This window comes from Apiospora hydei (genome assembly GCF_038363865.1).
Source record: "Apiospora hydei strain CBS 114990 chromosome Unknown utg000002l_segment0_segment0, whole genome shotgun sequence".
Lineage (NCBI taxonomy): Eukaryota > Fungi > Ascomycota > Sordariomycetes > Amphisphaeriales > Apiosporaceae > Apiospora > Apiospora hydei.
In genome coordinates this window covers 4816981-4832565 of record NW_027117361.1, presented here as the reverse complement: position 1 = coordinate 4832565, position 15585 = coordinate 4816981, and the positions used below count along the sequence as shown (strand labels likewise).

The following is a 15585-nucleotide window of genomic DNA, read 5'->3' as shown; positions in this document are numbered from 1 at the left end:
TTTTGAAGGGTTCTGAGAGTAGCTGCCCTCCGGAAAGCAGCAACCTAAATCAGCTGTTTGCTAGTCTTGACTTCCCTCCGTGTCACCAGTGATGAAGGGTCCGGTGAATCGCCTTGGCTGTACAGCTCTCATCCAGTGCCAACAGGTTCCGGCCGTGACGAGAAGACTAGCTTGTACTTGATGATCTCTACGACCTCCAGATCCTCTGTTGATGAACCATCCGGGTTTGCTGGTGTGGTTGCAGCATCGTCTGTCATTTCCGTGTCCCCGGCAGTTGCGCCGGGTGCCCGCTTACGGATGACGGCCATGGCGCGGGGCAGCTTCTTGACCTCGCCCGTCATGCGCTGGTGCTGGCCGACGTACATGTGCACCCGCTTCATCCAGGCGGTGCTCTTGGGGTCCAGGGCGTTGGGGTTGTAGTCCGGGAACCAGATGCGCCCGATGGGGATCTCGGGGGCGTTGTTGTTGTCGTCTTCGGCGCCGGTGTGGTAGGGCAGGTTGATGGTGCCCTGCAGCTCCAGCAAGGCCAGGCCCGACGGCGTCTGGATCAGCGGCGGCAGCGGATTGGCGACAGCGGCAGCCTCGGTACTGGCGGGCCGCCGGGGGTGAAGCTGGACGGAGGCCATAGCATATCTCACTTGGCCATGCGACGGAGAGCGCTGCAATGTGGATATGAGAAGGGGATTCACGGGTACATAATTCACATGCTCTGGCTGCTTGATCCTTGGACGCGCCTAGGCTGCGTGTGCCCCATTTAGCCAATCAAGTTTAGTTCAAGAAAGACTGGAGCTCCCCCATTGAGGTGCCTTATCGATATACTGATGGTGGGGTGCTGGCCGATAGCGATAATGCTCTGGCTATCATTAAGCAGCAGGTACGGAGTACATGTACTCCGTAGATAGACCATTCAATGTCGCTTTGAGTCCGTGCACCAAGCCCTAGATACGTACCTTTTGCCAGAGTCGGCCGCACGGACCGGAAAAAGCTGTCCCAATCTAATCGGCCAATTTTCCCACACAATTGCTGAGAGTTGCTGAAAATTGCAAAGCCAGTGGCACCCGCACCCTGCCCACACCCACTTTGTCAATTTCCGTGTGTATTGCTCTGGTCACGATCTTTTTCTTTTCGACCTCCGAAATCTTTCCCTCGATCGTACTAACCCCCCGACCAGCCCAGCTTCTTTCGAGTCGACTCGCCCACATCGACCGCCAACATGAAGTTGAACATCTCCTACCCTGCCAATGGCAGCCAGAAGTTGATCGAGATTGAGGATGAGAGAAAGCTCCGTGACTTCATGGAGAAGCGCGTACGTCCGACCTCGAAATAATTCCCAACGAAGCAGAAGCCGTGTTATTTGGTGCTGGATGACGGATATCGAGATGGACGAAATATTTTTTCACACATTATTTCATTCTACCGAACCGAGAGAAACACATCAGACACCAGTACTAGCACCAATAACATGGCTGGCGCTTTGGCAAACACAAACACACACGACATTTTACTGACAATGCTGGCTTTGACAGATGGGCGCTGAAGTCCCCGGCGACAACCTCGGCGATGAGTTCAAGGGCTACATCTTCCGCATCACCGGTGGAAACGACAAGCAGGGTTTCCCCATGAAGCAGGGTGTCATGCACCCTACCCGTGTCCGACTTCTGCTGTCCGAGGGCCACTCCTGCTACCGCCCCCGCCGCACCGGTGAGCGCAAGCGAAAGTCTGTCCGTGGCTGCATCGTCGGCATGGACCTGTCCGTCCTCGCTCTCTCCATCGTCAAGCAGGGCGACAACGACATCCCCGGTGTCACCGACGTCGTCCACCCCAAGCGCCTCGGCCCCAAGCGCGCCACCAAGATTCGCCGATTCTTCTCCCTCAGCAAGGATGACGATGTAAGTTTCCAACAACACATCGTCGTCGCCTGCCCGGTCGTTGTTTCTGTAGCTGGCTGAACGCCTCTGCAATGTATACCACCGGGTAGAAGTTGAGATGTAGGATGTCCAGCAAAGAAGGGATAGCAAGACTAATTGGGCAACACATATAGGTCCGCAAGTACGTCATCCGACGTGAGGTCCAGCCCAAGGGCGAGGGCAAGAAGCCTTACACCAAGGCCCCCAAGATCCAGCGCCTGGTCACTCCCCAGCGCCTGCAGCACAAGCGCCACCGAGTCGCCCTGAAGCGCCGCCAGGCCGAGAAGGTCAAGGATGAGGCTGTATGTTCCCCCCTGATCGCCATCCTTACCAAGCAGAATACCTTACTGACCATCCTTGCAGTCCGAGTACGCCGCCATCCTGGCCAAGCGTGTCTCTGAGGCTAAGGCCCAGAAGGCCGAGTCCCGCAAGCGCCGCGCCAGCTCCATGCGCAAGTAAAAACAGCAACCTCGTGCCATAGGCGTTAGGGTTTTTCTTCGGGTGTCTACATAGTACCCCTCCTGGGCTGCGTACGGTTCTTGCATTCGCCACGTTCGATAGGGATCGAGACGTTTTCGGGCAAATCGTGGGCATTCATCATTCGGCCTGGCATGGTCTAGTGTTTTCGGAGGTCTTTTCACGATGTTCACGACATGACCACTGGCCCCGATGAGAGAGCTAGATAGACGACGAAAGGTGTATTCTCGGCATAAAAATGGATATGATGATTCCCGGAATAATACTTGCATTCCACGTTATCTTGATGATGACAAACTCTGTTACTTCAAACCTCTTCTGTGTCTGGTCCACTGCCTTGTGAAGCTGTTACAACTCAATATCTCCTTCCCTCCACCATCCCATCCCGACTTAGCAGGTCTCCAAAAGGAATCAGGCTGCGTTCAAAAGCAGCAGCTTACCTTACATACTCCCAAAAATGATACCTTACGAGACCAGACAGGAAGTGTCAGAACAAGGGCCCATATGTTTCTGGCGAAGTTTTGCAACCGCATCGTTGTTGCTTAATGGTCACACCCCATCTCTCGCCTATTCTCTTGGCAACCTTGAGAACAGGAGACACCAACTACCAGAGTCCACAGCTACATTTTGCTTCTGTTCAAGCTATCAAAACCATATTAAGTCCTTCTTTCTAAGTAGCCGCAGACTGATGAGCCTGCATGCCTTCGCGGCGCATATGTTCTTTTCTTTTCACTAAAATACATTTGTTTGCATGATACACTGCTATGCATACCTCTGTTTGTGTGTTTCGATCCATTGCATCAGTCATATTCCAGCATTTGTTCGAAGTATCATGCCAGTTGAAACACTTGCCATCTCCTTGCTTCGCAATTATACATCGACGTTTGACATATTTGACATATTGAGTTGATGCATTTTTTTTCTTCATTTCATATATATATACCTATGCACGTTTGCCCTCGATTTGATTTCAGCGTACAAAGCCTGGTAGGGATATGCAGTATGCGTTATACCTTGGGTCTGGGTAACCTCTTTAAGAAAGAGTATTCTGATGTCTATCCCGCAAAAACCGAAAGAAGCGAGGAAACAAAATAACAGAAACTCCTTTTTTGCACTTTTCAACACAAAATATGCCAACCTAGATAATGCTGCTTTGTCCATCCTAGCACCAATGCCCGAGTGATAGTGCATTAGTCGTAGTTGTGATAGGATTTGTGAAATTTATCCCCGTTTTTTGCCCTGAATTGGGCCCGTCCGTTCCCAAATTCAAGTACCTTCAAGCCTTCCATCTTGTAGGAGACTCATCAAAAACGCATGTCTCTTCAGATACTTACTCCCTTCCTTTCCGTTCCCTATGTGCATGTGCATTCGTTTTCCCATTATGCCGTGTCCCACGAACCTCTGTCCCGTCTGCTATCCTACACAGCCGGGGCGTGGTGGAACAGGAAGCTCACGCTCTCGCCGTTGTGGGTGCGGCGGATGGCCTCGGCGATGGTGGGGCTGACGTCGATGACGTTGAGCTTCTTGCAGCGCTCCTGCTTGTCGCCGAGGGGCACCGTGTTGGTGACGACCACCTTGGACAGGCAGCTGTTGTTGATGATGTTGACGGCGTCGCCGCTGAGGATGCCGTGCGTCACAATGGCCACGACCTCGGCCGCGCCGTTCTCCTTGACCGTCTGCGCCGCCTTGGCCAGCGTGCCGCACGTGTCGGCCATGTCATCCACCAGGATCGCCACCTTGTCCTTCACGTCGCCGACCAGGACCATGCGGCCCACGACGTTGGGGCGCGGGCGCTCCTTGTGGATCAGGGCGAAGCCGCGGTCGAGGCGGTCGGCTATCGAGGTTGCTCTGTCATGCTGGGGTTAGCAAAGTTGAGTTCAGAGGTATCGGCGATCACAAGTATATAACTCTTCCCCGTTCTTTCGACGCAAGACTTCACCAACCCCTTGTAATATTGACTTGCGCATATACCAGGAAAGGATAATAGCTCTTACCTCTTGGCACCACCGGCATCGGGACTGACAATGACAATATCCTGATCGGGGTAGTTTTCCCGGATCCAGCGCAGCACACTAGGTTCGGCGTAGAGGTTATCGACGGGTACGTTGAAGAAGCCCTGGATCTGGCTGGCGTGCAAGTCCATGGTGATGACGTGGTTGCAGCCGGCGGTCTGGAGCATGTTGGCGATGAGCTTGGCGCTGATGGGGGCGCGGCTCTTGTCCTTCTTGTCCTGGCGGGCGTAGGGGAAGTTGGGGATGACGGCCGTGATGCGGCGGGCCGAGGCGGTGCGGCAGGCGTGGATCATGATGAGCAGCTCCATGAGGCCGTCGTTGATGTTGTTGGGCGCCGTCGACTGCAGGATGAAGACATCTTCGTCGCGCACGGATTCGCCGACCGTTACCGAGGTTTCTTGGTTCGAGTAGTTCAGGGACATAGTCTTTGCGATTTCGATGCCCAGCCTAGAATGCGGGCACTCTTGTTAGCATATTGTGTTTGCTTGCTCGGTCGGTCTCGCGCCTGCTGTGTTTTTCGGCTTCGTCGTCTCCATGATTGCTCGGTACTCTTGGCACCGCGATCCTGCATTTTCTGATGATGTATGTGTAACAGGCACCGCGTGGGGCAACCCGACAGAAGATAGAGAAAGGATGAAGGGTTGGAGATGGCTTCGTACCTGTCTGCGACACTCTTTGCCAGGCTCGGGTGGCTGTTGCCCGTGAGCAACTTGATTTCGTTGGCCATGTCGCCCATGGTGACCGAAAGAGGAAGGGAATTCCTAGAGACTGGCGGCTACAGGCAAATAAAAATAGCTTCGCCTTTCGTCGGAGCTTTTGCTTGCTTTTTTTTCCCTTGCCTTTTTTTTTCTTTCCTGTGACACACCCTTCGGGGTTAATGTGCCAACGCAGTGCAACGGTTCTAAAGTCGTCGCAGGCCCAATCAGATGCTGCCGTGGGGGTTTTGTCTCGTTCCTCTAGAGTAATAAGCAGGTCAGAAGGGAAGGAACCAGTGGGAAAAGAGCCTCGTGCGCCGATGGTTGGACAAACCACGGGCGCGGCACAGGCTTGAGAGAAAGGACGTACGTTTGCGACTTCAAATGCCGATGCAATAGAACTGGAAAAAAGAGTAGCAATGTAAGTATATAGTCTCGAACTTGCTCGCTCGGGCCAGTATACACCATCAAGCAATTAAAATCACGAGCCAGATTTGGATACACGTACGTACGGGCAACTTTTGACTCTCCCTCTTTTTTCTGGTTCTTTGGGGACTACGCACTAGTGCGGTTTGGAGGGGCAGCACAAGATGTGACAAGCGATGACGGAACGGGAGTCCGCGCTGCAGCCAGAGGGTAAGACAGCTTTTTCCTTCCAGCCGGATGGAGGGTAGCAATGCTTTAGTGACAAAGCAGCAAAAAGAGAAGATGGTGAGTGTTGTTTGTCAATCAAAAGTGCCAGCAGCTCAGAGCTGTCACGGAAGCTCCTTTTGTCAAAGAAAGTCGAGGGTTCGTCTTGTCATGATGAATGCGATAGACAGAACCTCCAGACACACACAACTGGACGAAAAGTTTGCCGGCATGGTCCAGCGCTTTTTTCTTTCTTTCAGGGTGTCCCTCACTCTTCTCTCCTCCCCTCTTCCTCTCCGCCCTGGCATGGTCCGTTCGTACTTACCCTTACTTTTTCGGTCTTGGGGCTAGGCCTGGCTAAGACAAATCTGGGTGTGGGGGAAGGTGGGGTGAATTGAGTTGGACTGCTGGTTCAGTCTTTGGGGAAGAAGGTTCTCGGCCTTTGCCTGTTCGGCATGCAAACATGCTGCCATCAGCACTTGGCAACACAAATCTCAGATCCCCAGATCTCAGGTCGGTCGGCAGTCAGATGAACATTGAATCAAGGAGCACATCACTCCAGAAGTGTCATTGAGAAGACACCGTACTGGACTCACTGCCTGCAGATCAGGTACGTCGACATCCAAAGCTACTCGCTTGAATATACACTGATGCTACCAATGCTCGCATGGCACTCATAGGAATAAATGGATGATGTGGTTGTCATCACATCTGTTAATCGCTGTGTGAAGGCTGGCTGTCTTGGTTAGTCCAGTCTTGCCAATATCCCTCCTAACTGGCCAACCCGCATTCAGAGAAAGCACATCACAACCTTATGAACCAGATCTGTCGTCCCCTTTTCAGGGCACAGACAATGGCCGATCGTCATGTGCATTGGTGAGTTGTCGAGCATAAACACGTGACGAGGAGCAAAGCGAGAACCATTGCCATTGCAAGTATTGCTTGGTATTTGCTTTTCTGCGCTTCACTGCCATCTACCAGGTGATGTCATTCCTGGGCCGCATGTGCCCCTCTCTTCCAAAACCACAACCCTACGACCCGTTTTCCACTTGGTTTCCGGTTTTGTTGCCCTGAGCCCATTCCGGCAAGTTCCTGGTGAAGATATGGGCAACAGGCTGGGGCTCGACACCCCCTTCCATGATGGGCGCCTTGACGAAGCAATTGCCGTCTTCAATCTCCGAATAGATGCCACTGCCACAACGTCCACAGAACCGGCGCAGTACCGACTTGCCCGAATCGGTAGCCTTGTCTTTTTGGTTGGTTAGTATCATGTCTGCGACGATGGATGGAAAATACGCACCTTCGTACGTCTTGAGGCTGTCAGCGCCTTTGGTGACCGTGATGGTGTCCTTCGGGTAGGCCCAGTTCACCGTGTAGACAGAACCACTGCAAATCTGGCAGTTCTTGCAGCTGCATGCCACAGATGCCTTGTAATCGCCCTTGGCCTCGATTTCGATCGTTCCGCAGAGACACTTTCCGTGAGCTACCTTGGAAGAGGCCATTGTTGCGGATGTGGAGTTGCGAGAGAAGAAGAGAAGGCGGGGTGCGAGGTGGGAGAGTTGGGAGAGTTTGCTACAACCGTCGGCAGATGGAGATGTTGCTCGGGATCTACGTAGTTCCTAAATGAATGAGGGCCTCGGGTCAGTGCTCCCATCGGGAAGGAAACTCCCTTGCATGAACGTTGCCCAAGTATGACAACATTACAACGTACACATATTCGGATCGGGGCAACAATAGGGCTTAACACCGACGACTACGGCTTGGCCAGTGGGAATTGACAAGATTCCGGACTAACCTAGTCCAAGCAACTCAAAGCCATCCAAGCTGTCAAGGCTCGCATAATTCTCGAATGGGATACGCGTGTATATGGACGCTCGGATATAAGATGCAATTGAACCAAAACCTCGATTCTTGTCACCATTCTTGCATCTGCTAAGAAACAGTCAAATATGAGCTGCTTTGGTGCTTAATCAGGTCTGTTATTAATGGCCCTCCTAGCTTAGCTGGTCGCTGGATTGCGTGGCAGATAGCCACATGCCACCTTTCAAATAACTGCGGCGTATAGTACTGTACTGTTTTTATATATCTTTTTTAGACAGACGATGGACCATATAACTATTCTAGTAACACATCCTTACAATCATACATATGTCTCAGATACGGTTCGTTACCCAAAGCTGGAAGCAGCCAATAAGAGACTTGCATGACTCGTGTAAAGTGTCCAAGGTACCGACCGTTTGGTTCAACCGTAATAGTAAAGTTGCAAACCTGTGGCCTATACAAGTACTATATTTAAACTCTATCATGTATATCCATGCATCCAGATGTTCGAGATAAGGAAGGATACCAGAGCAGAGCCAATCAGCCAATCTCGAAAGCAATACGAGTGCGGAGTATTCCGTAGATGTAGCATTGATGGGCATCCCACTTCACATATCTCCACATATTGGATGTAAAAATGGGGAAGCTTAGATCTTGACGATCCTGTTTCGATTTTGTTTCACGGACTCAAAAGCCCATATTGACTACCATGGAAACATCTGCAAAGATACTAGGATATATAGCTATCTGGTCATCTTCGTACGAGAAATGATTCTTCTCACTGGCCTCCTGGTATCTGATCTCACAAGCTGAAGCTGCTGGAACAGCCTCCGTCCGTATGGCTGCTGACTAACGTAATCACATCTGGGAGCTAGATCTAGACTAGGTCAGAAAGTGAGATGGACGAGACCCTGACCACGGACCCGGAAACGCCGGGGCGCGCCAAGTTCATGAAGTGTATGGCACAACCACGCCGAGGGCCGGCCTCACGTCAGACGAAGGGGTGCCCAAGGTGACGATTTACCAACCACCCTCCACATGGATAGACAACCCACAGTTCTTATCAGGACATGTTTCACATCCATACAGCGAGACTGCCGCCCCCGGAAATAGACTAGCCGGCGCATGGTGTGACGCCGATACCACCCCCTTTCCAAACCGGATACTATTTGATTGGTCCGACCGTATACAACCCCCCGGCAGTAAACAAAAAGAGCTCTCATCTGCCGGCAAGAATGACTGAAAGGACAGACTGGTTTATTATTCATACTGATCATATCGATATCGAACTATTGAGTGACACGTCGAGCGCCACATTATTGCTTTCGCTCTGTCACTATCACCGTACAGCTCCGCACCAGACCCCAGCGCGGTCACACAATCACATACATATATACACATATCATGGTCAACCTACTCGTCCTTGGCAGCGCGCTAGTCGCCGCGACGCTGCTCTACAGCTTGACCGGCCTGTACACCAACTACAAAAAGGTGCGGCGGACGGGCATCCCCGTCATCGTGAGCCCCTTCTACACCTTCAATCCGCTATGGATCATCGCGCAGTCCTGGCTCGCCCCCGGGCCTGGTTCCTGCCGCTCTGCCGGCTGCTGCCCGAGCCCTTGTGCCTCTTCACCCGCGTCATCACCATGGACTGGCCCAAGGAGGACGGCTGCGAGCTGCACGACCGCTTCGGCCCGGCCTTCTGGGTCATTAGCCCCGGCACCATCCAGCTCATGTGTGCCGACCCGGTGGCGAATGAGGAGATCATGACGAGGTACAAGGCTTGGACCAAGCCGCCGGAGCATGTCGGCAAGTACTCCCTCACTCCTTATACGACCCCTGAAATGGAGTACTGACCCCATAACAGCTGCGTTGGGAATGTATGGCCCCAATGTTCTTACGGTAAGTGGTTGACCCTCTGTTCGTATCAGGGGGAGGGTGAAAAGCTAAACATCCGTTGCTCCAGGTCGAGGGCGAAGACTGGATGCGCCACAAGCGCATCATCGGCCCCTGCTTCAACGAGCGCATCAGCGTGCTGGTCTGGGAGGAGACGACGCGGCAAGTCCAGGAGCTGCTGGACAAGAAGATCTTCGCGCGCGCGGACCGCACGCACACGACGCTGTGCGACGACAGCCGGACCATCGCGCTGCACGCCTTCATGGGCGTCGGCCTGGGCGCGCCGCAGGACTTCTCGACGGGCGCGCGCCAGAAGGCCGGGGGCCGCCGCTTCTCGTTCCGCGACGCGCTCACCTCGGTCCTGCACGAGCTGATCCTGACGACGGTGGCGAGCCAGCTGCCGCCGGCGGTGCTGGGGCTGTTGCCCAGGTATATTAGCGAGAAGAAGGTCGCGTTCGATGAGGCGGGGCTGTATATCAATGACTTGATTAGGGCGCAGGAGGAGGTGGACTCAGATGGGTTAGGGGCCAAGGCGCCTGCTGCCTCTTCCTTATCATCAGAGAAGAAGAAACCCAGCACCTTCCTCTCGACCCTCGTCTCCAACGCGCGCGACGACGCGAACACGGCAATAGAGGACACCACCGCGACGGCGGGGGCCGCAAAAAGGGGTTCTCGAAGCAGGACCTGATGGGCAACATGTTCGTCATGAGCTTCGCGGGCCACGACACGACGGCCTCGTCGCTCGCGTTCACGGTCAGCATGCTGGCGACGCGGCCCGAGTACCAGAGGTGGATCCAGGAGGAGATCGACGGGGTGCTCGCGAGCGGCGTCGATAGGGCGGACTACAAGAGCATCTTCCCCAAGCTGAAGCGGTGCCAGGCCCTCCTGTTCGAGACGCTAAGGCTCTATCACCCGGCGCTGCTGGTGACGCGGCAGACGGCCGTGGATAATCAGCTACAGGTCGTGCTGTCGAAAACAGATGCGAAAGAGAAGACGGCCATTCAGGTTCCTGCGGGGACCCTGGTGCATGCGAATCTGCATGCTACTTATCTGTCCCCTGAGCTCTGGGGCCCGGACTGTGAGGAATGGAAGCCGGAGCGCTTCATCATACCCGCCGGCACCGATAAGCCCGGCTGGCCCGAGTACAGACCCGAGCCCGCGGGGCAGACGGCGGAGAAGCTGGTGGCGCCGCCGCTGGCGCTGAGTTCATTCTGGTCGATGGGTCCGCGCATCTGTCTGGGGATGAAGTTCTCGCAGGTAAGTTACCATCGACCCCTTTTTGAGTTGTAGGATTTTAGATACTAATTATTATTGCGCGCTACTACTCAGGTCGAATTCACAGTCGCCATGTTCACGGCCTTCTCGCAAGCGAGCGTGGAGCCCGTGCCGAGGCCCGAGGTCGTCGCGAAGACGGGCTCGGCGGAGGCGGCGGTGCAGGAGGCGCGCGGGGAGCTGAAGGGGGTGCTGGATCGGTCTGGGTTCGGGACGACGGGGCCGTTGCTGCATATTACGGAGCCGGAGAAGATTGTGCTGCGGTGGCACAGGAGGTGACATTGATTCATCTAGAGCTGGGAAATAGGGGGATATACTATCTTGTACCCATATGCGACACAACTGTCTAGACCTGAAGAAGAGCGATTAGATGTAATTACTAATCAAAATAGGATTTCTGATTTGGGATTGACACACATTGAGGTTGACCTCTAAAATCCCGTGAACTACAAAGGAGTTGGAATAGCTGATACAGACAGCGCGCAAGTGTAGGACAGGCCATGTTTATGTCTCAAGTATGCTAGGTTTCATTATGTTTTGACAGCTGGCGATCCCTTGGTTGAGCCACGCATGCCAGGAGGGTTTAACACTGCTGGTTTCGGTAGGTATGTTTAGAAACTCTCCCTGTTCAGGGACAAAGAGAACATCCCGCTAGTCCGCACTCTCCAGGAAAACCAAGTCTGCCCGTCACATATATGCCATCACAATAAACTCAATTGAGTGCTGCGGTCCCATACCCGCTGTAGGAAATGACAAGTCAGTCACCATGTCGGGATTCTACAGCTACACCCGTCAGGGACAGCCGAGGGCAAGCCCCCAACGCCAATCCTACATAATGGACGAGGAAGAGGACGAAGAAGACTACACACCGTATGCGGTAGACCACAGCAGAGCGGCCTATTCCGCACCATTTCAGCAGAGCAACGACTTACTACGGCGTCGGGCCAGCCAAATGTCGCCCGCGAACCAACTATATTCGGACGGGACCTCGTACGAAGACCAGACCTTGTATGAAGACCAGGCCTCATATGAAGACATCACAGATATGGAAGACTTCGCAGACATGGACTACCTCGCACCTACACCGACCAATGAGCGCCACTATTCCACTTCGTTCATATCACCCAAATCCGTCCGGTTCTCCGAAGGCGCCGATAGCAGCAGCAGCAACAACATCATCAACAACACTTCACCAATCCCCGCAGCCTCCATTGAAAGCGACTCTACCAAATACCGCCATCGTCGCATCAATGGCACCAACACCACTATCACCACTATCAACAGCACCGCACCCGAGGCGCTCCGCATCTTCTACCAGGCCGCCTCAATCGTCAAGAAAACCTTCAACTGGGCGATGTCGGCCTGGAACGCCCTCTGCGCGGAGATGGGCCCCCTCTTCCAGCCCATGGTCACGTTCCTGGCCTTCATGGCCCTCCTGCTGTTCCTCCTCGCCGAGGACAAGAGCGACCCCTACGGCCCCATCATCTGGGCGTTCGGCGTCGCGTTCAAGAACCTCGGCCGCCAGTTCATCAAGGGCCAGCGCTTGGGCGCGCTGAGGCGGGACGTCGCGTTCAATATCACCGAGTACTTTGCCGGGGATGGTAGTGCCGATTTGGGGGACGAGAGGGTGCCTTGGCGGCTGTACGAGCAGGTGCTGCGCGACGCCGACGGGATGGAGACGTGGTTCGACGAGGCGCGCGCGGTGGATGATGTGGTGTCGGCGCTGTGGGCGGGATTGCCGCCGCTTTCGGGCGTGGTGGTCGCGCAGAATGACAACAGCAGCGGCAACAACAACAGCAACAGTACCGGGAGTCGGGTTGTGTATCAGCCCCAGCCCATGACGGTGACTGTCACATTCTCCAGGGCCGAGCCGGAATCGACAAGACCGTGGGAAAAGAAAGAGGACAATCCCTGGAAGAAGATGGACGCCGCGGCGGACGGAAAGGAGGCGCAGGACGAGAATACCAAGGCGGTCATGCGCCGCCTCCGGATGCGCAGCGCCATCGACATGCGGTCCACCCTGCGCAAGCGCGCCGAGGCCTACTTCGAGAACTTCCTGGCGGGCCGCGTTATTATCATCGGGCGGGTGCTGGACGATGCGCGCCGGTTCGGGGAGCTGGTCGAGACGCACGTCGTCGTTCACCCGAACACCGACGACAACGACGACGAAAAACCGGCTGAACAAGTGTCGAACAAGATTAGCGCCAAGTTCCACGCAGACGTGGCCGCCAAGTTCGGGCTGGAGTCCACGTCCGCCTCGAAGATGCTCTTCTGGAAGAAGGACAAGTTCGCCGAAGTAGAGGTGACGAACCGCACCAACTACATGCTAAGCTACATGGGCCTCCATCTAATGAGCCGCCTCGTCGCATCACACACCGCGCTCTACGCCTCCGCCCGCCTCGAACCCGCGGGCCTGCCCGCCGACCTCAGGGGCCAAGCATCCTCCACCTTCTTTGCCCCCGCGCAACCCGACACCCTGACCGCGCTCGCGGACCTGCGGCGCGCCGAGCAAGCCGAGCGCGCGTTCCTGGGCGACCTGATCGCGCAGAGCGCATACGGCGCGACGCTCGCGACCCCGCGGCGGCTGCCGCGGGACTGGACCGACGAGCCGGCGACGCGGGCTTTAGAGAAGCTGATCGAGCGGATGGGCGGGCTGGAGCGCCGGCTGCAGAGCGTGAGCCGGCGGTTCGCGTTCCTGGCGGAGCGGATGGCGGCGCAGGTCGCGAACGAGACGGGGGGCGGCGTATGCGCCGGAGCGGTTGACGGGGGCGGGAGTTCGGGGATGCCGGTGCCGGTGTCGGAGATGGATCGGCCGTTTTTAACGTACGGGGTGTTGCGGTGGGGGGAGGCGGCGGAGGAGCTGTTGGGGGGTTGGGGACGCGGGATGGTGGGGGTTGAGGAGGCGAGGAAGGGGGCGGAGGAGAGCGGGAGGGAACTTGAAAGAAAGAGGAGGGAGGGGGTGGAGGGGATGGAGGGGATGGAGGGGAAGGGGAGGAAGGTTAGGAGGTGGAGGATGGGGAATTGTGAGGGGGCTTCTTGTTGGGGGGATATTGTGGAGAGTAGACAGCCTGCTATTGGTGAGAAGAAAAAGGAAAAGAAGGAGAAGGCAACAAAAGGGTGGTTCTGGAGCAAGAAGAGCGAAGGAGAGGAGAGGGAGGAGGAGGGTGCGGAAGAAGTCGAAGGAGAAGAGGCAGTTCAATCGGAGCAGCAGAAGCCCCTTTCTGGCTCCAGCGACGAAGGAAAATTTGAAAAGGGCGCCGACGACGACACTCCGGAAAAGAGGGCCACGCGCGAGAAGCTGTGCTGTGGTTACAGTATGCACAACGAATGGGCGGATATGCTCATGTACGGGGATCAGCAGTTCACGTATCAGGATCTGTACAGCGGGCAGCCGGAGGAGGTCTTGTCATGAGATCATATCGTAGTTGATTCATTAGCTTGGTTAGCCGACTTGGTCAGCTCATAGCTAGGTACATGTGAAAAGGGGTAATCTGCTATCTTAAGGTATTCCATCTGCCGGTCATCCATCTGCAACAATCAATCCGCATAATGCCACTCTCATCCATGACTGTTTCTTTCCTTTCCGTAGACCATTCCTCATGAAATCTTGCGCTCATCAGTGGCACCAGAGCTCGAAGCCTTGCGCGCTTGAGGGCCATGGCGAAGCTTTGGGTTGTTGATCGTGGGGTTGTAGTTGTTTGGTCCTCCGCCGTAACCCATGTATTGAAAGTGCGGCCAAGCCGGGGACGGTAACGGGATATGGTCGAAAAGGGTTTCGTCAGGATCGTACCCGCTACTCGTCGAGCTCCTTGAGTCGTCCGCCTGAGTCTCGCCCGCTTCGTCAGCTTGATCATCCTCGTCATCAGCATCGACCACACTCGGGGAAGGGACCCGCGACGACTTCTGCTTGCCTTTGCCTTTCTTGTGATGATGCGTCGTCCCGTTAGTGCTGGTGCTCGAGACGCGCTCCGACTTGTGGTCGTCGCCGTCGCCGTCGACATCGTCCTTGGCCCAGACCTCGAGCTGCAGCGCCGCCTTCTGGAGCGAGGCGACGGAGCTGGCCTCGGCCGCGTCGAAGCAGCCGCCGCCCTTGTGCGAGCGCGCCATCAGGACCTTGCCCGAGTCGGCCGGGGCGAGGCGCGCGACCAGGTCCGAGACTTGGGCCGTGTTGGGCAGCGTCGCCATGTAAAAGTGCGGGCCCGGGTAGCCCAGCGCGGTCCAGGCGCTGCGGGTGTAGTCCACGATGGGGAAGCTGATGTGGGAGACGCCGCAGGGCCAGATGTAGACGTTCTGGACGCCGCTGCTGTAGCCGGGAGGGGCGACGTGCTGCTGCTGGTTGTTCATATGGTGGTGGTGGTGCTGGTGGTGACCGTGAGGGTGTCCTGCGAAGTTCGGTTGGACGGGGAAGACTCCCATGTTGTTGTGACCATCATGGGCAGCGCCAGCAGCAGGCTTGGGCGGTGCTTTGCCGGCATGTCCTTTTTTGGTTGCGGGTGTTGTGACAATCGGCGCAGTCGCAGCCCATGGTGGCTTCGTTCTGAGCCGCGTACATGAGCGGGTGCTGGTTCATGCAGATCCATCCGAGGTTGGGGTCCATGTTGATGAGCTGTATATGGAGACTTACTGATTGTGGTTTCTTCTTGTTTTCCTTCTCCTGCTTCGGATGCGCCAGCTTGCCCTTCTTATACCTCTTCCTGGCCGCTTTGAAGTGCTTTGGACAAGGCCACAGGAAACACTTGTCTGAGATGTGGAAGGCCATCTTGATACCTCAATAGACTGAAGGGGGTGGAGGTTTCTGGGTGGTCTTGGATGCCCAAAGAGCATAGTTACCTACTTACTATAGTGACATTCTCAGACTATAAGAATGTTTCCGAT

General features: G+C 55.3%; 9 protein-coding genes across 9 annotated transcripts; 5 read left to right on the top strand and 4 right to left on the bottom strand.

Moving 5' to 3' along the window:
- Positions 1-128: 128 nt before the first annotated feature.
- On the bottom strand, positions 129-626 carry PG997_001520 (uncharacterized protein; the record flags this gene model as incomplete). The annotated part of the gene is made up of 1 exon (XM_066805835.1): positions 129-626. One exon carries the CDS (start codon positions 624-626, stop codon positions 129-131), a length of 498 nt encoding a protein of 165 aa, XP_066675608.1.
- A 587-nt stretch (positions 627-1213) lies between these two features.
- Positions 1214-2366, top strand: PG997_001519 (40S ribosomal protein eS6; the record flags this gene model as incomplete). Its single annotated transcript, XM_066805834.1, has 4 exons — positions 1214-1306; positions 1527-1889; positions 2042-2209; positions 2271-2366. 4 exons carry the CDS (start codon positions 1214-1216, stop codon positions 2364-2366), a joined length of 720 nt encoding a protein of 239 aa, XP_066675607.1.
- A 1436-nt stretch (positions 2367-3802) lies between these two features.
- On the bottom strand, positions 3803-5132 carry PG997_001518 (ribose-phosphate pyrophosphokinase 3; the record flags this gene model as incomplete). Its single annotated transcript, XM_066805833.1, has 3 exons — positions 3803-4232; positions 4379-4843; positions 5056-5132. The coding sequence occupies 3 exons, from the start codon at positions 5130-5132 to the stop codon at positions 3803-3805; spliced, it is 972 nt and encodes a 323-aa protein (XP_066675606.1).
- A 1620-nt stretch (positions 5133-6752) lies between these two features.
- On the bottom strand, positions 6753-7223 carry PG997_001517 (uncharacterized protein; the record flags this gene model as incomplete). The annotated part of the gene is made up of 2 exons (XM_066805832.1): positions 6753-6970; positions 7022-7223. The coding sequence occupies 2 exons, from the start codon at positions 7221-7223 to the stop codon at positions 6753-6755; spliced, it is 420 nt and encodes a 139-aa protein (XP_066675605.1).
- A 1866-nt stretch (positions 7224-9089) lies between these two features.
- PG997_001516 (cytochrome P450- family 5- subfamily A) lies at positions 9090-9398 on the top strand (the record flags this gene model as incomplete). Its single annotated transcript, XM_066805831.1, has 1 exon — positions 9090-9398. The coding sequence occupies one exon, from the start codon at positions 9090-9092 to the stop codon at positions 9396-9398; it is 309 nt and encodes a 102-aa protein (XP_066675604.1).
- Positions 9399-9526: 128 nt separating this feature from the next.
- Positions 9527-10126, top strand: PG997_001515 (cytochrome P450 monooxygenase-like protein; the record flags this gene model as incomplete). Its single annotated transcript, XM_066805830.1, has 1 exon — positions 9527-10126. The coding sequence occupies one exon, from the start codon at positions 9527-9529 to the stop codon at positions 10124-10126; it is 600 nt and encodes a 199-aa protein (XP_066675603.1).
- Positions 10127-10134: 8 nt separating this feature from the next.
- On the top strand, positions 10135-10989 carry PG997_001514 (uncharacterized protein; the record flags this gene model as incomplete). Its single annotated transcript, XM_066805829.1, has 2 exons — positions 10135-10695; positions 10768-10989. The coding sequence occupies 2 exons, from the start codon at positions 10135-10137 to the stop codon at positions 10987-10989; spliced, it is 783 nt and encodes a 260-aa protein (XP_066675602.1).
- A 487-nt stretch (positions 10990-11476) lies between these two features.
- Positions 11477-14122, top strand: PG997_001513 (uncharacterized protein; the record flags this gene model as incomplete). Its single annotated transcript, XM_066805828.1, has 1 exon — positions 11477-14122. One exon carries the CDS (start codon positions 11477-11479, stop codon positions 14120-14122), a length of 2646 nt encoding a protein of 881 aa, XP_066675601.1.
- A 185-nt stretch (positions 14123-14307) lies between these two features.
- On the bottom strand, positions 14308-15126 carry PG997_001512 (uncharacterized protein; the record flags this gene model as incomplete). Its single annotated transcript, XM_066805827.1, has 1 exon — positions 14308-15126. The coding sequence occupies one exon, from the start codon at positions 15124-15126 to the stop codon at positions 14308-14310; it is 819 nt and encodes a 272-aa protein (XP_066675600.1).
- Positions 15127-15585: the final 459 nt, after the last annotated feature.